Source organism: Thermobia domestica, chromosome 11, assembly GCF_964235325.1.
Source record: "Thermobia domestica chromosome 11, izTheDome1.hap1.1, whole genome shotgun sequence".
Classification (NCBI taxonomy): Eukaryota; Metazoa; Arthropoda; class Insecta; order Zygentoma; family Lepismatidae; genus Thermobia; species Thermobia domestica.
In genome coordinates, this window is record NC_137464.1 from 255,606,723 (window position 1) to 255,633,414 (window position 26,692).

Genomic DNA, 26,692 nt, shown 5'->3' on the forward strand with positions numbered 1-26,692 from the left:
TCTTTCTACGAAACTTGTATTTTTATTTAAAAATACATTCCTTTTAGGAAAGATGGGGGAAAATTATTTCAAGGACATGAGAATTCTTTTTCTCTGTCGATTGAGAAAGACATTATCGTTCTTGCGTACAGTCGTGTTCAGAAATACGACCATCTCTCATCCAAGAGATGTAACGGACCATTTTGGTACACGTTCCTTACAGTACATTTATGCTTTAATGCAGAATGCCTTTGGCCAACTCCTGCTTTAGCTGCGTAGCGAAAAGTTTACATAGTTTGTTTATTTCAAGGATGTTATAAAATAGAGGATCTGCCTATATGTATCATCATCCTATTAAATTAATGAAGCCAAAAAACAACTGAACATCGGCAAGACTGATTGGCTACTCTCGTTTCCGCCATTGTCTGATTGGTTACTTTCGTTTCCACCATGATTGTTGGCTCAAAACATTGCGATCTTATTGGGCAGAGTGGGCAGAGTAGTGGTGGCGAAACTGTGACGTATGGCTTCAAGATTTTGTTATAAGGGCAGATCCTCTATTTTCTAAAATCCTTGGTTTATTTAATCCATTTTAGCATCTTGTCAAAGATTATTTATATCTAGATATGCAATTTGTGAGTATACATGCAGATTCGGAATAATGAACTACGTAATTAAAATACAATTTTCTAATTAAATATTTATAAAAATTATGTAACAAAAAATAATTATACATTTTCCATTTCAATCTATTGTAAATTTATTCAAAGATTCTTTTTTAGCATGAAATAAAAAAATATTTATAAATATATAAAAAAATCTTTAAAAGGGGGAAGAAGAAAAGTTATTGACATAGAATGTAATAGATGGAGATGTTGATTATTGTATTAGGTTCCTAGCACAACTTATTGATGCCTTGTAATTCAAAAGTGGAGTGAATTTTACACCAAATACACATCTTACACATATGTAAAAAAAAAAAAAAAAAAATGAAATAAAGGCAGTACTTCTGACAACATTGCTATATCTCTGATGTTGCTCGTGAATAACGGAGTTATTTAGTAATCTTGCCGTCTGTACAAACATATCAGACGCATAATACAAATAAATAAATACTAATAATACAATAATACATAAGAAAAATAAATCAATCAATAAAAACAGGGTGTCCCGATATTAATGACATATAGGCCTAGTTCGAAAGTGGACATAGTCTTAGCTAGACAGCTTCGAATGTGGGGGGAAAGGAACTTCACATCTGCCTATCAGCATACTAATAGGAGTCAGAAATATATAAAGTCGGGTCAGAAAAATATAAAAATCATCGGCTTGACATGTTTAACGCATGTACAAATGCTTGGCATAAGTGTGCAAGGGATTACTCACACATCGTCATTCCCGGAATGACTTTCCGGCACGGACAATGCAACGGTGCAATGAAGATGGACAAAATACAGTACGTAGTTATTATCCATGAATGACAACAAAATAGCGGTCAAAGCAAAGTGCACTTAGCATGGTTGTACTAACCTCAGAGATAGTGTGGGAATTAAAGGATATTTTACAGGGCGGATGAAGTGTATATCCGAGAAAATTAACATAGGAAAATTCTAAAATTACGGAAAACATATAGTTCTACAGAGAAGGAATTCCCTCTCATCCCCTCTGATTTTTGAGTTGAGAAATAGCTTCCTACCTTCTATGATTATTCCGGTAAGAAGGTGTGAAGTTCATTTCCCCAACTTTCGGAGCTGTCTAGCTCCGCTCATGTCAACTTCAGGACTATACGTCATGTAAACTTTGTTTGTTTTGGTGCCAGGAAAGTGTGGTTTCATTTTTATTAACTTTTGGGACACCCTGTATATTTAAAGTGTTTACAATAGTATAACATCAATTTATAATATTTTTTTAATTGTTGACCAATTATGTCGTATTAAAAATGACAATCAAAAATGGTGGTCACTCAGTTATATCAATATCATCTTATTGGGATACCTTCTCTAATTAGTATACACATCCCACGCATCAACACTGGAAAAGCTTAAAAGATATTTAGCAAGTGTGAAACAAATAAGCTCACCATCTTTATTTCAATCGGAAGAAAGAATGTTAATTTTGCGTGGGCTTGTTGGCACGTTTACATGGCCATGCTTCCCAATTACAAATGTTAATAATTTAGCATAACTGTTTGTTCCGTATCAGAGAATATTGCCATTAGCTGTTCATGTATCTTGACAGTTGTGTTAATTGATCATTAAATACGTTTTTCCTCTACATACAATTTCTCGATTTACTAAATCAAGTGAGCGGAACAAATGAAATATTTTGCCAAATTATGTTTCAGCCATAATGAAACCATGTTCCAAACATTAGAAATGTTATTTTAAAATGATTAGTAAATCTAGTTTTCATTCTGTAATGTCTTCTTCTACAATAGTATAGAGTAAAATAAAATTGCAGTAAATACTTGAAAATAGTAATTTGGATTCTGGCAGTGACACGTTGATCTGAAAATTGCAACAAAAGTTTTATTGAAATGTACACTTATGTCAAAAATTATTAATATGTTGTTGTAGGAATTTAATTTGATAACAAATTCGCCCGGTATTTCTTATAATGTTAGTACGCGTACAATCGGCAAAGACATGTATGTGGTAAATTTCATGTCAAAAGAACAATAAAACGAAAATAAAATTTTATTGTAAATTTAGCAACATTTTATTTTACTCATTTTCGTATTTATAATTCTTTTCTTATGAAATTTACCACAAATACACATTTCCCGATTATACACATAGTATCAGTATTAAAAGTACCCTGCAAAATCATGATCAAATTATATTCTTACAAGAAGACAGTTATAGATATGCGACAATCATTTTGGACATGAGTGTTCAAAACTTTAGAGATTGTATGGAGAAACTAGGAGTATAACATTAACAGATCTCGACTTTGGTTTATTTTACTGACTTCGAGGAACTTCACATGTTAGTATTAAGGTTATAAGGAGCTTTACCTAATACTTTAGCATGACATTTACTTACAAAAGTTTTCAGCAAACGTCGACTTGTGATTAGTGCTTTCGCTTCGCATTCGAAAGGTTCTAGTTCGAATCAGGTGTGCGACCATGCTGGCTGTTGTTTTTCAGTGTTTTTTGCTCAATCTTATCAAACGACATCGGTGATGGTACCACATTGTTCTAGTTGTCATGTTGACCACAATTTTTCCTCCAAATAACACAGGTTAAATAACTAAATGCAAAGATAGTGTTATGTTATATTCCCCATTGCAAACATAACAACAGAAATGCATTTTATTTTTTAAAAAAATATATATCCAACGAATAAAACTATATATATAACAGGTAACTAATATGCTAAATTGTATTACGTACACGACAAAGATTGAAAAAAATAGCATACCCGTGGGACGTAAAACTTCAAGATTTCATTTACAAAAATTGGAAGTAAAATCAGCAAGATTACATGCTTTGTGAAAATTTCTTACTTACTTATGTTGTATGAGTACTTGTAAGCTTTGAGGTATACCTACTTTCTTTATGTTGGATATTAAATTTAAATAATCATGGAAAGTTTTGATTCAGTAATATCGGTATCATAAGTAATATTACAAACGAGAACAGAATTCCTTTTGAATAATTGTTTAAAATATATACTGAAGCAGTCATAATTTTATATATATTCCTGTTGTACTATCAGTATATATAAATTTTTAATAGGGAATATAAAGAAAAAGCCGACGCTTGTCCACTGTGGTCGAGACTGAAAATTCCTAGCAAACATATGGGAGTTCCGCGGGAGTGTGAAAGCGTAAACATCTTCTATAGTGAGATGCCGAAGAGGAAGTGGTTAAAGTGGAAAATTCTCATCGTTCACCATTTACACATATTCATGAAAACATTTATATACATTCACAATTACTCTACACGTACTCACTTCATTTATTTTTCACTTTATCCAACATTTTCACTCTGAACATCTGGGTAACTGGCCCTCTTCTTCCCGCTGGAACTCCTCGATTTTGACTATTTTCACACCTGATTATGACTATAGGTACATCTTTCACCTGGATTCGACTAATTGTTCTTTCTATATTTTAACCTACATAACTAACAATTTATATTTAAATACATATTTCTTACTATATATAACTGGTAATACGACTAGAAAGTCGACCAAAAAAATGCAAATGGCGGCTTCCGCCATTTGTAAAATTTGTTAAATTACAGTACAAGTAATTAAATTTATACACATTTTTAGCATACTAGGCTTAAAGCTGATGCTCCTTTAAATAACACCGATAACGGTGAAGAAGACAAGACAAGACAAACATATGTCAACAAGCGACAAATGTGTACCTATATGGTACAGGTTGGGCGTAAGAAATGTAACTGCTCCAATAGAATTAGATATTATTCTAGAAGTAGGTAAAGAAATTTCCTTTTTAAAAATCGCATATATATAATCTTACTATTTGTGCCGACAATTCGTGAATCTGCATGTTAGAGAATTTGTTGTTTCTCCTTACGATGGATTACATTGTAATGTTGGTTACTTAATTATGTGATTTCTACCTTGTTATTGGGTTTGTAGAAGTAAGTTATTTACATGTTACTCCTTGTGAATTACTAGATTACTAGATTTACTAAAGCATTCAAATAGTGGCCCCCATTTCCTTAATCTACTTTTTTCTCACCAGTTTCACTTCATCTTCAAAATATTCTTTAAATGTCAATAATTTTGCAGTCATTGTTTCCTTTTATACTAGAGTTTACAATACACCTTTCAGTTCACTTAGTTGTATAGAAAAACCAAAACATGGCGACTTCTATGGTAACGGAGAGGAAGTGATGACATCACTATTCAATCTATTCTCTCTTGGATATGCATACTCTCAAAGAACTCGACTATCTTTCGGGAGGTAAAATGGGGGGAGGACTGATGCAGAGGATTCTCGATTCAGCCTTTCTGCTCTCATTTTCCCAGGATACTTTACGGTTGGTGACGTCACGTGGAGGTATCGCCAAGGATGTTATAAAATAGAGGATCTGTCCATACCACAAAATCGTGAAGCTATACGTCACAGCCATACGTATTAATATGATTGGTGATTTTCTTACCTGCGAAAGGTTATTCCAAGTAATTTATTCTCACTTCTATTTGTACACCCATACGTGCAGCATGTAACCATTGTATAATATAAATCTGAAGCAACGACTTAAACGACAGACACACTACAAGTCTACACATGAAGATCGGAATGTTTTGACCAAACATATATGGCGGAAACGAGAGTAGCCAATCAGGCGTGCTAGGTTGCTTTTTGACTAAACTCAGTTAATAGGATGAAGATACATATGGGCAGATCCCCAATTTTATATCATCCTTGGGTATCGTTCAAGAGAACAAGTGAAATACTGCATACGCAGTTATGCTAATTGGTATACTATTTCAAGATGGGCAAAAGTCCTTCCACATGACGTCACGAACAGGGAACCAATCAGAACGCTGAGCGCTAACTAGAGCTACCTATTATTTTACTGACTGATGAGCATTCTGGTACGTGGTATATTAGCATCTTAAGGGTGCCTAACTCTGCCAAGTAACTGCAATTCAGTCAACTTTCTGCATGAACGGATTATTATAATTGTTCATTGTCATGTCGTGAGCAAATGCTCAATTCTTTTAATAATGTAATTCGCATTATCTATGAGCCAAAGAAAACCTGAGTTTCTATCAAATTTGTTGTTAATTGAATAGTCTTTCACTTAACATCAACAATTCTGAATGTGCAACATTCCTTGTACACAATGAATTAAAACAAAGTACGCACTTAAATAATGATGGAAAAAGAACAGCAACCGGCCACTGTAAAACCACGTCTTAATCTCCCAGTCAGTCAGGTGGAAACATGAAATGTTTAAACCACGTGATGTGAACATTAGGAGGGATGTAAGAGAAATCTTGGTTTTGTTTTCTTTCAATGTGGAGATTGAAAGTGCTCAAAATGAAATGTTATTTTTACATTGAATTTGATATGCAGAGTAGCTATAATGGAAAGATACCATGATTACACAATTCTTCTTTGGAATCACAGAAGTGAAAGTAATTTCTTAATTTGCTAAAAAGTAATTTAAAAATCTTATGTATATCTATAGCTATGCAGTTGTCATATTTGTTTCATCCTACCGATATAATTACTGTGCTGAGTAGATGTCCCATCTTTGTTTTCAGCTAATTGATTTATGGGAAAAAGTACTCTATTTTTTGATAAGAACTAGTTTTTTTTTTTCTTAACGGTTCTGGTTTTATTGAATTCTTATTCAAGTGCAGATGCATCTTACTTTGTTAAAATAAATTTGTATATTATATATACTATAAATTTGATGAGATCTTTTAAATTAAATTTAATTTATAGCTCTTAAAATTATTATGATAGATATATATCACAGAATTTAATATTCACACACTGTGGAACATTTAAATCGATTTGAAGCAGAAACGAATTCGGTGTAGATTAAGAATACGAAGATAAATTTGAATAATGTGAAACTTACTTTTGCTTATGGAAATAGTATCTTCATCACTCCTATATTCTCCTTTAACTGGTGTATACCGATACCGCTCTTGGAAAAGGCAAAGTTGAGGAGATCCACCAGCAATAATTGTTCAAATATAACATTTCTTTCACTAATATTTTCCAATGCTTTTCACACTCTTAATTTTCTTGGCGCCTGCCCATCAACTGTGTACAGATTTATTGTATGCATACACACTTTTATGCCATTAATAATAACTTATGCCTGCAAAGATAAATGCTATTAAAATGCTTACTTCTGAAAAACATGCACTAACATGTGCTAGATGGTTACTCCAGCTAGCATTCCATCAATTCTAGTTCAGGCTAGGGGGCGACGCATGAGGGTATGTTCATACAAAAAAGGCGCGTTAGCGACGATAAAAATACACATAAAGAAGGTCAAGTGTGAAAAACATTAATCTGACAGGTGGTGATTAGTACAAGCTAATTTTGCATTACAATTGCATATAATGAAACACACTTTTTAACGCTGTTTCTATGATCGCATATGACTTACATTTACGCGTACATAAATAAATTCCTTAAATATTGCTCTTTCTTTCGGAGTGGATGGATATTATCTGTAACTTTTTAAAATAAAATATCCTCGTATTCTTAATCTGCAGAAGATTCTTCACTCATAATTTAATGTGATTTTAAGATTAAAGTCGCAGCACTTTAGCCAGGACGACTATTAAACTATTATTGTCCCAAAGTTGTTGAGAAGTTGTATTAAAATTATATTGCACTAAATATTTAAGTTACGACACAAGTCGTAACCAGGCCTGTACCCAGGGTTTCTAGGGGTCCGGACCCCCCTAAATTTTTCCTGGCCCCCTAAAATTTTTACAGTGGGCTTGCAAAAGAACTATAATATAGCGATGAACTATCATATGGTTGGATCGGGCTCCCCCTTACTTCAGCCAGCTCCCCCTTCATTTTTGGACTGGCTACGGGCCTGGTCGTAACCAAAATGGCACGGGCATTAGCACAAATCTGCCTTCACTAAATGATATATTGCTACAAAGTCAATAAGTTGAAGTTAATAAATACGTTGATGCCATATGAGTACAAACGAAAATGAATCTAAAATATCACTTGTAAGAAATAAAATAATTGCATGAAATGGGAATTCGAAACTGTCCATTGAATCCAGACCACATTTTGTCTCGAACTCTAGCAGATTCATGTTCTTATTCTATTTCAAACATCTTCCTTCGGAGAAATATATTTATCCTGGCGAAGATCTATAATTTGTGTAGCCACTGACACTACATGGAGATTTAGTTTAATTGTTCCTCACCGCTTGCTCTCTTCTAAGCCGGTCCATATTCTAATCAGGCCCTTAGATGCGGTCAGGCAGGCTCAGTGCCCCTAAAAAATATTGTTACTTTAAATATATACATGGGCGGCGATTAGGGGGGGCAAAGGGGGGCAGTTGCCCCCGCACTTTTTTGAAGTAACCCATTAATATATATAGTTTCATTTGGAAATGTAAGGTTTTTGTATGTATTACTGGTTCATAGAAAAAAATGGTACCATATAATATTTGTCGTTGCGTGAGTACGTATTGTTTGTCTTCCCGTGGGGTAAAGGAAACTACAGGAATTGCATTTCAATTGCCACAGAAAATAACCCAAAAATCAACCTATTGGAGCACAACAATTCCAACATACTTTTACTTCTTACAAGGGCTCGATATGTTAGGCGTTTAAAACTAATTGAGAGAACATTTCGCAAAAAAAAAAAAAAAAAGTATTTCACAAGTTATTCTTTAATTGCACAAAAATTTAGATCCTAAAATGTCTTTTCTTCTTTTTAAAGTAAAGAATATTGATTAAAAAGAGCGTAATAAGAAACAACTTCTACCTTTTCCATTGTTTTGTAGTGTAATATACGAGTGAAGTGGTGTGTTTAGGGGTGTACGAGTGTATATACAATTAAATTTAGTGAATTCAACATTAGTATTATTTTGTATAACTGGAATATGGAGTGATTCTAAGTATTGTGTTTTGGTGTGTTCCAAGAAAGTGAAAACTGCACCTAATGGCAACGAACATTTTTCGGGAAGTTCCAAAAGCAAATATTTCTTTAAATGTCATAGTATATGGTTATAGTATTTACTGTTTTTCATTTTCTAAGAGTAATAACATACATTTAATAGCATGTCTGGAATTAAAAATACTCAATCCCCAGTTTCAATATAACTTCTACAAAACAAGCCTCATTATTCATTACTATGATTAATATTTCCCTACTTATTTATTTGTTTTGCAAATTTGTTATTAAATAATCTGATCACACAACTTTCCAGACAGAATTTTAAGATGTTCATGAGAAAGAAATCAAATCTCTTCTTACACTTTCGATGTTTAAGAGTACAAAGGGCTAGTACCTACTTGCGTTGCTCTTGTCAATTTACTTTAAAAAATATGAAATACGATATAAAATACGATATTTTAACCCCTTACCGCATGCCGTGCCATATATGGCACATACCTTTTGTTCACTTTAACTTTTCTCTGATTTATCAAAGGCAACAAATGACTGTTTTGTTTGCTGTGTGAGATATTGACGGAATTAAGTGAAAAATCTAAAATTCAAGTTTTAATTCATTTTTCAAGTTCCCATATGATGATTTCCAATACTGATCATTTTTTTTTTTTTTTGCCAAAAGAAAAATCATCCAGAAAGGGGTTAACTGAAAAAGATAGTATCCTATTAGTTATACAACCTTTCGTCAAAGTGTTAGAAACAACCAGGAAAACTAACAGTTATAAAGAAATATTCAGATCATGTCTAGCCCCCCCACTTTTAACGTTCAACCGCCGCCACTGAATATATATATAAGTATTTAAGAATGTACGGTGAATTAAAGTTAGCCAGCCTCTCCCAAAATTATCTCGGCCCCTTGGCTAATTGTTCTGACTCCTGCCGTGATTCTAAGCATAGCTAAATCTAAACATACACTCACCTAAACTTTATCTTCTTGTTTGAAACCACTAACATTTGGATTACGTCATTACTTGTGATTTTTTTTTTTTTTAGTTGCAATTCCGTTTCAATTGCAGTAACGAAATAACTTAATGCATTCACACGTAATACGGTACATTTATTTGTGTGTAAATGTCATTCTGTATTTCAGGATGAAAAATTAACTTCTCACATGCTGAACAAGATTTCATCAAGATACTCCATCATCAAATATGTATCTCCCGAATTTATCTTTCTTCTGAATAACCTTGCTGCAGTGCACACACATCAGTGTGTGAAAATTATGCTCCCACAGCACACGCTGAAAACATTGAGTAATTGAGTAACATGTCTATCAAAATTTCAATCAAACAGTAAAACAAACCTTTAACGCTATTTTTCTCCCCATGCTCTCTGGATGATAAATAGATTGTCATATTTTTTTTTTCTCTGTTCACAGATATTACATAATCAAAAGAAAGAAAAAAAAAGCAAAGACAACAAGACAGTAGCACACAATTCTCATGGCGGAAGCAATACTAGCGCCCCTTGTATTTGTTGATAACAGGATGACAGAGCCATGTTGAATTTGAAGGTTTCTGTGAACTGTTTCTTCTTCTATTGAGAAACAGTAGTTCAAGTTCTTTTGTAAATAAATGAATCTATGGGAAAGAAATTACTGTTTGCTTTTGTGTTGTCCTATTGTAATTAATCATTTACCAAAAAGGAACATTATCAAATTTCTAAGCGAATAAGGGTGCAAAAAAAAAAAAAAAAAAAATGAAGTTAAAAATAAAATAATAGACACAAAAAGTATTGATACTTGAAATTATTTACAGTGAAAGTAACAGGAAGAGATATGTATTTGTAAAGTCTGGAAAGTTACGTAGGAGTGTTATCAGCAAATTTTTGTTAGCGTGGCACAGAATATTGCAAAGAACAACTCAATCTTACGTGATATTGGTGAATTCTTCAGTGTTATTCCAGCACAACAAAATTATGATGCTTTTCTAAAACGTCAAAATTGTGAACATCTATTATTTTTTTTAATAATCTCAAGTATCATTATGACTAAAAATAACTAGCATAATGAACAATTCTATTCTACATACGACCGAATTTTATAAGGCATCGGTTGCCAAATACTCTCAATGTCTACAAACATAACAATACATAATAGCATAATTATGATGATGATGGTTGCTTCTATAATGGCTTGAATAGTGTGAACGTAATTTATGAAGGTCATTTTGATCATTTATGCAGCTCCAAAGGTGGAAATGATCACATCTTTTGAAATGTAAGCATGACGGATTTAACATAAATAATAAACAAGGGGGATCCAATAGTACTACAAGCCACCACGTCTAAGTAGTATTGAACGGGTATTATTGTGCACCCGAAAAGACGATAAGGAATTGTAAAATATTTCCACTTATATTTTCAGAAAAAATAATATATATATATAGCTTTTATAAAAGAAGGAGTACAGATGAAGTGTAAGATCAAATTTTCATCAATCATTTTTCTGTTAAACAAATATAGTTCTATTGAGAGATTGTACAAATGCATGTTGGGTTATGATGTTTTGGGGGATCCAGACCTGATACGCCTCTGATCAAATATTTATATATAATCTTTGCTATAAGCAGAGTATTCTTCTTGCAACTAGTGTTGTCCATGAGACAAAAGAGACCAAAAATAAGATTCTCTCGTCTTATTTGTAGAACTCTAGTGTTCTAGAATTCTTGATTCTCGAAGAATACTTTCTGGTCTAATTTCTCTCGAAACTTTTGTCTTCTTTTGTATTCTTATGTACAAAATTTATGCCCCGATTTTTTCTTAATTTCGCTTACAATTTATCAGAATCCTTTCGCGTCACAAGACGTCCACAAAAGAATGTAATATAACATTTAAATCATATTTATTATTGAAGTATATTGTGTATCTTTAAACGTTGATAAGTGTAAATGCTATTCGTTATGTTTGTACAATGACTTTATAGTTCTTACGCAATGAATCATTTATGTAATATTCAAAACGGTGTCTCAAATCTAAAACTTGGGTGAACTAGTGTTGCCTACCAACTCGAGAAATCTCTTGTTATCTCGTCACTTTCGAGACAAGACGAAAAAATTCTCATCTCGTATGCAACACTACTTCGGTAGGCTACAAAGTAAAAAAAAAATGTCGGATGTAGAAAAAAACTGAATTTTCCAATTGACTATTGGTAAACCTAACTCTGCATTCTGACACATAATCCCTACGTATCATACATGAAATTAGTTACTATTTGTGGCAGAAAAAAATCCACACAAAAAAAGCCTCGCCTTAAACTTTAATTTTAAATATTATTTAATTTAATGTTTTCATAATTGTGCAGTCTTGCTCAAAATATCTGAACAAACTACCTCTCTTTCAAAAGTCCTGTACCTTTACTCACAGTCCAAATTAAATCAAAGAAATTGAAGGTTTGGTTCGCTCAATTGAGATCCTAATTTAAATTTAAATTTAAATTTAAATTAGAATTTCGTAAGTACAGTTATGGGAAAATTGCCTTTGAAAGCAAGGCGAATGACCAAATTTTCTTTCTTTCTTGTTTTTTAATTTCATAACAAGACTACGTATTTCTTGTAATTTTTACAATCAAATCACGAAGTTTACACTTTTTAAAAATCAGTAATGTTTCTCATGTATGGAATTTGCATTTTTGAAAGTAGAATACATTATCGAATATTAATTATATGTTATGTTTCTAATTCGTTCCAGGAGCAACGACCTCCTGTATACAATGCCGAAGACTACGCCTTGTCCCTCCGCAAATATGGGCGCCGTAGTGGACCAACACTATACACGACTTCACCCGAGGAAACGCCGCCACAGAATAATTCTCGTACGGGAACGCCACCACGATGGAAGTCCAGGTCACAGGAGCCACCGAGGGACTACCGGAACCCAAACCTCACAGCAACCAATGGCGAGATGAGCTTACGCCAGTTTGCTAGCGTCTCAGAACTCCTGGGGAAACTGAAACAAGATCTTCGAGTAGCATTTCCCAGGTAATTAATTAATGCTATTTGACTATCAATATTATTATTTAAAACTGGAGCCTGTGTATTAGAAGCTTGAGTGCGTAGAAGGTTCTCAATTTGGAACTAGGGACGATATATCGAAAATCGACTTTTGCAGAAGTTAAAACTTCAAAAATCATTTTTTTCTTTCAAAACCTACTTTTGATTTTCACTTTTAAAGATGGAAATCCGTGTTAGAATAACTGAAATTCTAACGTGTGTGTTCAATGCACAAAGGAAAAATAAGAGAAGAAATCAATAATCTTTACAATGAAAAAAAAAATCATTTTTCGAATGTATAAATAGTGGTTGCTTTTTCTGAAAGAACAATTATAATTTATAGCAAACATGAGAAGAGACAAACTTATAAAATCACCTACCTAAACTTCCTAGTGTAAACAGAAACGCTCATAGGGCAAGCTAGGTATAATTACAAAAGTAACTATTACATATGTTTCAAGAAATTTCTCATTTCGATCTCTAGTTATAGGATATGTTCCGAAAGCTAGGGGGATTAATAGTAGTGTTAATGGAAAGAAGGGAATATTGTTCCAGCTGATTCGGACATTCTTATTTGCATGAAATTTACTTCATTTTTTTTCTAATGGAGAGGATTAAAATAAACTTGCATGCTGTTTCTTTAATTCAAAAATTAGTATTTCATGACCGAAATTCAGTTTTCATTTTTCAAACTGATGTTTGATTTTAAAAACCAAACATTGGTTTTTGTCCTTAAATCCGAGAAATCAGTTTCGGTGCTTCAAACCGAGAAATCAGCTTCTGTTTTCAAAATTGAAAATCACTTCCGGGCAATATAGTCCTTAAAGATGATGGTGAAGCACACATAAGCGAGAATATGCTTATTTGTAAACTACCTGAAATGCCCATTCTTCGCACGGGCATAACAGATTTATGGAAAATGTTTGAACTCTTTTTCTACACTAGGATACGCATTGCAATGAAAGGGCAGTGATAGTGATCCAGTTATCTTCATGCGTAGTATCAATTTGAGCCACACATACTGATTTCTATTTTCTCTTCTGTTTTTATACTTCCTTAGGAAATACACACTAATAACTACATACATTTTTTATTCTTTACGTAATTAGTTTACTGTTGTTTACCCTCTTATGCTAATCACTCATAAGAGCCATACGTATCCTATGATTGGTGATTTTCTTACCTGTGAAAGATTGTTCCGAGTAATTTCTTCTTACTCCTATTTGTACACATACGTGGAGCATGTAACCATTGTATAATATAAACCTGGCAGCAACGACTTAAATAAAAATAAACGACAGACACACTACACGTCTACATATGTAGTTTACAATGTTTTGATCCAACATATATGACGGAAACGAGAGTAACCAATCAGACGTGTCAATGCTAAGTTGTTTTTTTGACTTCATTCAGTTAATAGGATGAAGATACATATGGGCAGATCCACTATTTTATATTATCATTGAACAGTGGCGTATTTAGGATTTTGTTTCGGGGGGGCTATGCACAACACGAGAATAAGCACTTACATTTTCCCTTAGAAATGATAAGAAGGATTGTTGTTGTACGTCTAATTTCGGGGGGGGGGTAGGATTGAGCCCGATAGCCACCACCTTAAATACGCTACTGTCCTTGGGTATCGCAAGGTATTGTTCAAGAGAACAAGTGCAATGCTGCATATGTAATTACGCTAGTTGGTATACTGTTTCAGCCCCTCCACATGACGTCATGGACAGGGAACCAATCAAAACGCTAAACGCGAATTGAGTTTACCTGTTATTTTATATACCTTGAGAACTAATGTAATAGAAACCTATGTTAGGGCATGGTTCAATCATGTATTAAACATAATCAAATATCAAAGCAGCAAGTCAGAAGTTACCCGCCAGATGTAGCTACATTCACTTTGATGTATATAAATAGAGAAATTGAGGAATTAATCTTGTGAAAAACATGTTATGACTTGTGCTAAAGTATGGTGACATTTGAAACATATTCGAAAATGCACAATATTTGCATATGCGTGTGATGTTGGAAGGAACCTTCAGTAAACAGAGAGTGATTTATATGTTTAAACAAATCCTGAAAACTTCACAAATGACAAGTTGACGCATTTGTTTCAGACGTTCGCTTGACATATGTAAAAGACGAATTCATTAAAATAAAATGTCTTTATTTATTTATTTAGAGCATTATTTCCACAGAAGACACATAACAATTCCATATGAAAAATATATTGCTTTCAGGCATTCATAATAAGTGTTTATTATATTAATCCTGTGTTATGACGCTTAGCAGAAGGAAAATTTACGAGAGCTCTCAGAGAAAACACAATCTTCGTGTCAGGAAAGAAACAAAATACGATACATTCCGTACATAGCAACAAATCTCTCAATGTTGAAAATGAAATAAAGTACTCTTTGGAAATTATGATCTGTAGTGTCACGCTAATGTGAAAGTAAATAACAGCCAGCTAAAGTAATTAATGATCTTTTCACGCAGTATGATGTCCTAATTAAAGAATACACACAAGCACACATATATACGTACATACGCACATCATTTGCTGATTCTTTTGTATTGTTATTTTTTCTTTCTTTAATCCTACACAACATAGAGTACAAAGTTCATATGATTTATGTGACCAAAATCTTCCTTTCATACGTGTATGTATGTATGTATGTATGTAATGAAGACATTATAGTGAGGGTGTGGCCTTATTTAAGTTCACCAATCGTATGTGAATTTTAGTTGCCTTTCATGCGAAGTTGTTCAACTAGGGTGAATATAAGTACTTTTTCCTCGCTACAAGGCATCATAAGCAGTTTTATTACTGCTACTCTCCAGTATTGCCAGATTGGGCTACAAGTAGCTGATTGAGAGCTTTTTAAACTTACCATGCATGATTTTTTTTTTTAATTTTCTAAAAAAAAAATAGTTTTATAAGAAAAGTTAATAACGGAAGTACCGGTACGCTTACTACTTATGCGGAAACTGGAATTATAACTAGCTTCGAACGTTCCCAATCTGGTTCAACATGCATTATCAACCACACACCATTGTGTGGGAAAGAACATATTATTTACCACTATGACCAATATCTGTCCCACTATGCATTGTAGGGTTAAGTACACTCACTACCAAAATTTTAAATTGGATAACGCACTAGTCCTTGGGCTACTTTTAATTATCTGCTGGCTGTAACTCTTAAGAATACACTACTTCCTTATATTCATATATTAAATCACAAAGTATTAGTTTTATACAATACAATAACAGTTTTGTTTGTTGAGTATTCTATTCACAATGAATAATAGTTTTACTAAAACTAACATCTTCAATACTGGTTCAATTCTTGTTTTAGTATTTTTTAATCTCCAGATCTGTCACTACTTTTGTCGAGTTTGCACTGTTGCAGTATCACTGGTCGTGTTGGTATCTGAATTAATGCCTAGTTGAACAGAGATGTGTAAACGTGAACATTGAAAATTTAATTGTGCCGTTGTATTATCCATATTAACATAATGAATAAGTGGAGTAAGTGCAATAAAAAGTTCCATAATTCATGGTTCCCAGATAAAGAATTTGACAAATAAATTAAAGAAATGAGGTATAACAGTGAAGAAACATACTGTAAGTACTGTACAGTGTATTTCAGAGCGCACAAAACCGACTTAGGGAAACATGTCTTTTAGAAAATCGGAAAGATCGCTCATTTTTTATTATAATCAGGGGTAAAAGTAAGGGGAGACGCGGGAAGACGTCGTCCGCCCACCTTCAAAAAATATCTATGGCGTCCCTCCGCCTCCTAAAAAAATACAATGGACAAAGATAGGCACAGGGAACGGCGTGACGTCATGCGTCTCCCTAGTTTTACAGATCTACTTTTACCCCACGACTATAATCGTCTCTCCAATTCATTGCATAGTGCAGTTCAACTGTAGTTTGCCCTAATATACCATCACCAACAGTTCGAAACTTCGGTCACCGCCTGACCGTTGCCAACCCAAAGATCTGATGTATTTCCAACTCAAGGCTTTTCCATTTAATCGATATACAAGGTGTTCATTTATTATGTAGCCAAAATCCACTGGCGAAATCTTCACATCTAAATAATAAAAAAGTCCAAATGAACATAAGATGAAAAACGCGTTGTTTCAAAGTTACGAGATGCCGAAATCGAGAAAATTGTAACTTTGAGGCTGCCTAGCTCGAGAACTATGAGAGATATTAATGTTGGTTAAAGAAATATTAGAGGAAATAGTATGTTGTCTATCTAAATAGCCATGTTTGAGAATTGGGACATATCGGCATAGCGAATTTTATAGAGGGAGCTGCGGTGTAGGTTCCGCTCTTCCTCCCCTCTCTCTAAAATCATATGCGCCGGTACAACCCAACTCTGAAACATGGTTATTTAGATAGACAGCGTACTAATTCCCCTAATATTTGTTTAACCGCTGTTGATATCTCATAGTTTTAGAACTATTCAACCTCAAAATTACAATTTTCTCGATTTCGGCATCCCGTAACTTTGAAACAACGCATTTTTCGCCTTATGTCCATATGGACTTTTTATTTTATTTATTATTGTTTAGGTGTGAGGATTTCACCAGTGAATTTTGGCTACACAATAAATGAACACCCTATGGTTATAAAAATGTATAGTTGCAAAATAATTAATTTTTTTTATGTTTGGGCTACAAATAGCTCAAATGCGCTACTTTTGGAGCATAGCCTCGCCTCGCTACTTTTTAATCTTCAGATCTGGCAACACTGCTACCCTCCGCCTCCTTAGATAGAGAAGTGGATGTAAATATGGATTACTTTTACCCTATCTTTATTTTCATAACGAAATTATGTATCAGTTTTTGTTTACTTGAATTACTATTCGCCTGGCTTCTCCTAGGCCGTAACATCCCAAGTGGATTATGAAATAAAACTCCCCATGCATCGTGCAAGCATATTTAACAAAATAGAAATCAGCTGATAGAATCACTATATATTTAAGAGTATGAAAGATGAGTGGGCCTTGCCACAAAACATTATACAGAATAGTATTTGAAGCTATGCGGAGCTATTATTAATCTGAACGACTTCTTTTCTAAATCTGTTCACGCTTATCAGAATTCGTTTCACTTAGCTCTTATATTGAACAGATGGCTCTGTTAATACAATGTGAAGAGTTACCGTTAACAGCCCGTTTACCGCTTAAACTATTACCATAAACGATTTCTCATCGAAACCATGTCCTATACTTTTGCCAGTACTTTTAACTGCTTTCTGAACAAGTTTGCTTTTGTTTCTTGTTTTCTCATTTCATCTAAATGAAAAGTAGATTGGACCTTAAACCAAATAAAAGAAGAAAATGAAATGTGTTGAAAAGATAACGGCATAAATCCATCTCCGAAGATCTTAACAACAACAAAAGATAACCAGAAAATTTAAGAGTCATTAGGATTTTTAAAGTAATTTATTGTGTGAACGGCAGAATGTAGATGCCACTTCACTAATGAAGATTTACAACGCACGAAAAACACAAGACTTAACTAAACGAAGCGAGGCTCACTTTCAACATTTTTACAGTCATTTATTTATGACTCCAGGGCGGTACTCTTTTTTTGTAGATGGAGTTGATAAGTTATCTTGCAATAATGTTGAACAAAAGAAGAGAGTCCTGCCTGGACAGTACAATGGAAGTATCCACACACATATACAATATACGGTCCACTCAAACGGAAAAAGTAAGGAAACAAATTCCATCTTAGAAAACCGAAACAGATTTTTCTTTTTAAGGTATTGTCTAATAAATTATTGAACATATTTCTTTATCTCTCCACGCATGAAGAATATCGAAAAATATTGCATTTCCTTTCGAAACATGTGTGCACTCATTTTATAACATAAATATCTTAACATCAAACATGAAAGTTAACAATAGTTTTACGAGTGTTAAAAATACGAGAAGTAAGCGTGCGTTTCTGATTTGTCACAATAAAAATTTTCAGAATTTACGCAATCTTGCATATTAAATACGGTACTGTACTTTATCTCCATCACACAGCACAGCGATTTAAAAAACAATTTAACATTATTATAGATGACGGTGCACTAGATAAAATCTATATATAATATGCGAATTACCCCGAGAAAAAAAGTAAGGTGCAGATTTATTGTACGGATCCATACATAATTTCATTGCACTTTTTCAGTAAATGGACTTTTTAAAAAAATCTTAAACCAGTGGATCTCAACCGATGTGTCGCAACACACTGGTGTCACGCGGTCCCCTAAGGTTTGTCGCGAAATTATAGGATGTAAAAATCATGAAAAATTTAATAATAATTAGTTAAAATCGAGAAAGATTTTAGCAGTCCAGCAAGAGAAATAATGCTCAGTGCTACATAGAGTCATTATAAAAACTATAATAACAGGTTTCACTAAATCATAGATATTATTATTTATAAAAATATCAAACAAGTGCGTCGCGATTCCTGGACTTTCATTAAAGTGTGTCGTCAGTCAAAAAGGTTGAGAACCACTGTCTTAAACAATCATATTTGGGGTGTGAACTTGCATTCCTCTGTACAGATTCACTTTATGGAGGGCTTCGGTGTACGTATACGATCAGAACAATTGTGCAAAAGACCAACTTATACTAGGTGACCACTAACAAGCGCGAATGCTATCTAACCGAGGCAGGGCAGAAGCGCAGCAGGGGGCCCGAGCACATGCGGGGGGCTCCGTCCGTAGGGAGCAGGCGCGTTACATACACGAGGATAGCCATAAACAGGTTATAGGTAATAATATCCTGATATATTTTCATTACTTGCATACTTCTGTTCCAAAGTAACATAACACATTACTCACGTAAATTTCACAATTATGTGGATCCCTTAACTCTCAGACACTTCGACAGTTGCACGTCATGAGTTAGCACATTCACATCAGATTCTTAAGTTTGTACACTGTGGTTACTAGCTACTATCCATCTTGCGAAATTTAACTCTAACAATCAAACAAACAAACAAACGTTTGTACTACATATCACTGCATGTTTAAGAGTACCATCTCGAATAACGATATCAGTATCTTACTCGAGATCCATAAATAACAAGCGACTTTCGTTTCACGGTCTAAAACTACAGCATACTTTCAAACTAAGGGAACTCAATACTCAACTTGAAGTAATAACATCTATAACTACTGGTTGCAATAGAGTAAGAAGATTAAAGATAGAACCTGTTCCTCGGACCCTTAATCCATATCAAAAAAAGGCATTATGTCTACTTGCTAACCCTTACTATGTTTTTGTTCCATGGTAATACATGTTAAAACCGGAAATCATTAATATGAACCACTTCCGGTTTGAATAGAGGGTTAATGGAAGAGTTGGAACCCTTTTCTTGGGAAGTTGAATCGATTGCAGAAAACCGCACCTTGATATCTCTTGCCATTTTTAATCTATGGAAATCAGTACTGAAACCGGAAGTAGTACTAAATTTCAACCACTTCCGGTTTTGGTAAATTGTTGCTGCTTGTAACGGTATGTTCTCTTAGGACTCTGAATCAATTGCAGAAAACAGGTTGTCGCTATATTATCATTTTTGTTCTATGGTGATAAATTTTGAAACCGGAAATGGCTAATTTGAGCCACTTGTGGTTTGAATGGAGGGTAAACAGAAGAGTTAGAACATATTCTTGGCACATGGAATCGATTGAAAAAAAAAAATGGTTTCTCGATATCTCTTAATGTTTTCGCTCTGACACCTGTCGAAAGACGGACAGACGGATAAAGCCGTTCTATTAGAATTCCGATACAAATTATAGTGTTTGCAACTGTAATAATTTTTGAAGCTCAACGATCGTATATGTTTGTATTTACTATTGTGTATTTCCACGTGTTTAATAACACCATCTAAACTGTGATTAATTCACAAACATTTCAAATATTATATATATATATATATATATATATATATATATATATATATATATATATATATATATATATTTAGGTACTATCAACAAAGAATGTGGTATTTTAAACTGTGAATTGAGAAATTAACCGACCGTAGACTTAATTTTGCTCCTGCACATATACACGTGTTTAGAGATTCAATCTCGATGTAATTGATCAATATGTAATCCAGTTCCATGCTTTACACCAAGTGATACTAGTTATTGTCAGCTGGAGGTAATTAGAGGAAAACGTGAGATTAGGTTAGTTTGTGTTAAGAGTTATAGCACAAATGTTTCAGTAGTGACTGGCGTGTTTGTTCGTAACCCCATGCCGTAAGCGTCGCTGGACCACCGATGGACAACTAGCGACATCTCGCCAAAAATTCGCGGCCCCGCAGTGACGATATGCGGTGGTTCCAGTTCTGTTTTGGAAATTATACCACCAGCGGCAGAGACGCGACAGAACGCCAATGAACCACAAAATTACTATCCCAAAATACGTTAAATCGCCTATATGCGTGATTTGTTACACTAAGGTTAATATAAAAACACTTTTTAAAAAGTAGGAAAAAAAAAACTACCGCGGGATGGACACGAACCACCAACCTTATGATTACTAGGCGCGTGTTCTTTTGACTTCGCTACAGAGGTGATGAAGAAAACCTCGCTTGTAGAGGGATAAATCGTTGAGGTATTTTTAATTTGGCTAATGAGAGTGCTCCTTTAACCGTGTATATTCGATGATAACCGTATGGGATCAGACAAAATGCATTCGCCATGAAATTTTATAAGAAATGACACACGTCTATTTACTTTATTTCATAGTTCTCCCATATTCACTTTCTCATGATCGGCGACAGTTGCCATCTAAATTCATACAATTATACACACTCATCTCAAGAGTTTTCACTTCATTATGTAGAGGCAGAGTTACTCTTGACCCCCGGAGCTCACTTTAGGAGCTATCCCTCAGGAAAAAATATTATATAAAATAATAATAACCACATGCACGACTGGCGATAGTTCGTGTTGATCCCTTCGTGATTCTCCGCGACGAATCGAAGGAGCGCGGACCAAAATGAAGTCCTCGCTGCTACGCGGTAGTGACCTCAACATCTCGACTAGACGAAACCCTGCCACTAGTGACACTAGCGGTAATCCTTCGACGCGTCGCTATTTCGACGATCGACATTTACTGGTAAGTGGGCCACTAGGTGTTGGTGACGTTTACGTCATGGAGTAGCTATACCAACTGAAAGAACATTTAAGTCAAAACTGCAATAAATATGATTATTAGTTTCTTTTAAAACAAGTTAATTTATCAATGATACATGATGGCACAGAAAAGAAATTACAAAACTAGATGCTAAGTAGAAAATCAATATATTTTCTTGTACACAATATTTATTCCACTAGGATGTTATGCCACACTACTTACGATACATGATGAGTTAACTTTATTTATTAATGCTCACAGCTATTATCCTTTATTTAAATTGTAACAGTAAATTCCTTCAGTTCCAAAATATTTCTTATATAGTGTGGCTATAAGGTTATGCAATTGAAATTTGTAACAATAATCCGTATAAATGTGTAAATGTTGTTATGGACAATGGTCTGGTACAGAAGATATCATTTTCTTTTATGACCAGACCTGCACATTTACATATGTTGTTGGGTTTTGTGACCAGACAAATTTCTAAGCAGTAAAGTATAATCCAAAAAGACGCCATTGAATATGTACCGGTATGTTCAATTTAAAAAGAAGAAATATTGTAAAAACATAAGGTATATGTTGAAAAGTCTTCGTAAAATACACAAGTTTAAATTTATTTTATTTTGTGTGTCATTATTGAACATTCATTGAGTGAATTACGCCTTAAGGGGGCAGACTGTTAAAAATAATACAAAAGCTAACGAATTTTCTTTCGCCCGTTTTTCGTAAGTGAAAAGTGATAATGAAATGTAACTTAATCACAATAATAGATAATGTTATTCTACACCCGAAAATAGGAATCAAAAGAATTTTCAGTGTTGTCATCCATAGAAATTACAGTGTAGCCAGAATATGAAATACCCAAAAATTTAGGTTAAGGCAGCGACTTGAAAAATGAACTCAACCATGTTGTCTTGGTTCCTTGTTAACTGTTTTTAAATTAGTATAGTACAAAATAAATACAAATATTATTTAAAAAATAGTTAACAAGAAACCGAGACAACATGATAAGTCATCAATTACCGTTGAGTTCATTTTTTTAGTAACTGTCTTAAGCTAGATTTTTGGATACACTGCTAGTAACTGTCTAGTCTTAGATAGTCTTAAGCTAGTAACTGTCATTTTCTGGCTACACTGTAATTTCTATGTATGGCAACACTGAAAATTCTTTTGATTCCTATTTTCGGGTGTAGAATAACATTATCTATTATTATGGGAAGTTACATTTCATTATCTCTTTTCACGTACGAAAAACAGGCAAAAGAAAAATGGTTAGTTATATATAACTAACTGTCCAACAAAAGAAAAATAGAAGTTGGAATAAATGTTACAAACTTCAATTTGATTTTTCTGTCTCCCTCCTGAAATCATATGGTTAATAAGGTTAAGGCACAACTCCTACCGCTGTCTGATAGCAACAGTGTTACCAGAAGCCAAGAGATTAAAATAACCATTCACTTTAGGAAAGCGTCGTAAAGTATAGTAACCATAAACCATTAATAATACATAAAAACCTCAACCTTCTTTTGCCAATTCGATAAATAACGTAAACGGAATTGTTACAGTAAGTTCTATACCTGGTTCCTCACAGATCAGCTTTCATTTTATGTAGCTATATTAATCTACAGTTAAACCAGTTTCAATTATTACTGACCGTTAATACCAAGAACTATTTACTTGATCATTGTGTAAATAGAAGCAACACAGATAATAATTAGATACTCTTTCAACACAACAAGTGTATAGAAATAATATCTAATTTTTAAAAATCTTTTCTTCGTTCAAAAGCAGCATTATTTCAGATTTTGCTTTGGGAAGAGGGGGAGGACATTATTCAGCGTTATTGCTTCCTCTAAACGACGTATCTGTTCAAAAAATATCCTTTTCTGGTCCTGTTTACACCCTCTTTATAATTCTATTTTCTGGTGATTAATTTTGTTCCCGAAAGAATAAAAACAAAATACTTTATAATTAAAGACACGCACCATATTGTTTTCCACCAGTGAATAGCGGAGTCCTATCATTTGCAAGCGCTCATCTTCTGACGCTTGAGCAATCATTTCCGCAAAATAACATGCTTGGATATAATTTGAAACATCCACATTCATTATAATTAATTCTAATTTTCCCAGATAAAAATGGTTCTATGCATTCCAGTTGTGTGAACATTAGACACGCAATTTTGGCAGAAACGCAAAGTACAGAAAAATTAACGTCAAGACGAGTGCCAGTGACGTAACTAAGGGAGGGGGGGGGACGGAACTTGTGTTCCGAGCGCTGGATTAGGGGCCGCAAAACTGGGCAAATATTTAGCTATTTTCGCTATAAGGCAAGGAAAGGGATTTTAGCAAACTAGATTTTAAAGATCATTAAAAAAAAAATACCTCTGAAACTTAACAGGACAAAAACAACTCACAAACCTTAGGATCATATCCATAGAGCATAAGTTAGCTTTAAAGATATCTTTTGAGGACATTGTAAAGACCTTTGCAGCCAAAACAGCGCGCAAAGTTAAATTTTAGTTTTTGCGTTTTGTGTTTTCATTTAACTTACATTGATTTAAGAGATTTGCAAAATGTCCAAGTATAATACTAGAGACAACAGCTTGACTGTTGATTTATTCTACACATATGCACATCCCGATATAATTCCAAAAACATTATGATTTGCAGTTACTATGATAATACTATAAGAATATGTCAAGCATGCTATTCTATAAGAATATGTCAAGCATGCTATTCTCAGATTATTTGACATGTTTTATCTTGTACTAAAAATTAAATTATATACTGCAATTTTGAAATCAAGTTTTACACTTCAAGAAAAAAAGGAATAGGAGATTTACTGTGTGATGCCAATATCAGGCAGTCGGGGAGCGTTTTGGATTGGTTGGGCGCGGGGGGGGGACTAAGGCGAGTTCTTGCCCCTGGTGACAACTAGCCTAGTTGCGTTTCTGACGAGCGCCGATCTTAAGTAGGGTCAATATCCCAAAATTGGCTTGGTCCGTCCATCATCTAGATTTCTTTGCTTGGATGTTTGTTTGAATATCTTGAGAACCAAACACAGGAACATAGACACCCGCAAAAGTTTTACAGAAATCGGCGCCACTTGTCAATATGTAATTTTAAAGTTTGTGTAGCCTTATTTTCCTTGTTATAATGGATTTGTGATAACTAGCTAGCAAAGAATCTTATCGAACTTATGATTGTGTGGAATTAGGGATGTGTGGCCAGCACATCCCAAGTACACAAATGTTGAGCCAATAATTTATTAACGAATTCAGCGTTTCCCAGCGTCGAGTCAATAATGTGTATTGCTTGGGACAAATTTAATCGCAGTTTTTGTTGCATTCTCTTTCCTCCTGGGGCTACCAAACTATCCTCACGATGGATATCACAGTGCCAACAAAGTTGATTCCCTTCTCCTGTATTGCCGCCATTTCGTGGAGTGCTGTCACAGGCCTGTCATCTAGCGTGCATGCGAGCCACGAGGCGGGCTTTTAAAACTTAGTGAGTGTATCTATCTTCTCGTGTATCACCAGTCTTTGTACGTCTTTACTTGTCATTAAAAAGTGCTTTGAAACCAGATGAATCATTTAGGCTCACCTGTATTTAGTCCTAATATACAGTGTGTATATATATATATATGTAGTATTCAGAGTATTCGCCTAATGTAGCGGAAGGGAAACCCGGACAAAAAAGGCTGAATACGCCGAAGTTTTATAATGACTCATTTCTTGTCTCACCTATACTGTTAAAAAAAAAAAAAAAAAAAACTTTTTATACGAAAATCCGCATTTATTCATATTTTTGACAAATTCGAAACGGTAGGCCTAAAAGAGTCAAAATTTAAAGTTTTTGGTTTTTGAAAAAGGTCTTGATATATGGCTGTATTTCCTAAGCAAAGTCACTACACTTTTTGAGAAGGCGCTACAACGCATTAGATTATATATATGTATATATACAAGGGTAAAAGTGGACCAGAAAAGGTAGGGGGACGGATGACGTCATTGAATTTCTTTAGGAAGTGGAGGAACGCCATAGATATTCTTTTGGAGGTGGGGTAACGGTATCCTCTTGCGTTCCCCCCTCACTTTTACCCCTTTAGTACAATCTGTGTATATATATATTGTATTACAGATTTTTTTCTTTCTTGGAACTGGCTCCAGGAACCCCTGAAAAAATAGAACCTCTTTCAATTAAGCTTGACAGTTGTCTTGTCGCGTTTGATCAGCAGGTGATTTAGTCGAAGTTGGCAGAGATGAAAATGATGTCAGTTCAACTGAATTCGCCAAAAATCAAAAACAAAAGTAAAAAATCCCCTTTTAAATAACTAGTTTTGTTTGTTTCTTCTTCTTCTTCTTCTTTTATAGTGTACAATTTCCCATTTTGAGACACTGACAACCATGTTACTGAAATATGCTGAGCTCTTTGATTATGAGTTTTGCTGTGCTCAGACGAGAAGAAGAAAACCTTGATGTTTGATGTAGGAAGGGAAGGAGTAAAACGTATTTCCGTGTATCACTTCCCTTTTGAAAGCCAGAACATGTTATCACCTTTTGTTGTTTTCTTTAGTCCTGTGCTGTCGAGAATCATCCTCACTCTCTTGTCCTTCCCTTCTGCATTAAAATCCACCGCCCTTATCCTGACAAGAGTGATCATGTTGGTTGAGTAATTATAACGGTCACGGTGTAAGAGTTACTTTCCACACCGGAATTCCTTAAGTGCACGTGGCTTCTCTCTTCTCTAATTACGCTCAGGGCTTTGTTAAAAAACCCAAATTACAGCAGAGTCACGTGAAAAATTACTCTTCCACTTACAAATCCCTTCACAGCAACTATAATCATATCCAGAACAGCATGAAGTCCATTAAAAAGGTAAACGACATTGCG

The 26,692-nt window shown here is 34.2% G+C and overlaps 1 protein-coding gene across 2 annotated transcripts in view; it reads left to right on the forward strand.

The window, feature by feature from the left end:
- Nucleotides 1-26,692, forward strand: part of LOC145664954 (uncharacterized) — a 306,655-nt gene that overhangs the window by 234,873 nt on the left and 45,090 nt on the right. For both annotated transcript variants that reach the window (XM_081732088.1, XM_081732087.1), the window contains one exon: nucleotides 12,322-12,611. In XM_081732088.1, coding sequence (XP_081588214.1) covers nucleotides 12,322-12,611 — 290 coding nt within the window. The remainder of the gene's footprint in view (nucleotides 1-12,321; nucleotides 12,612-26,692) is intronic.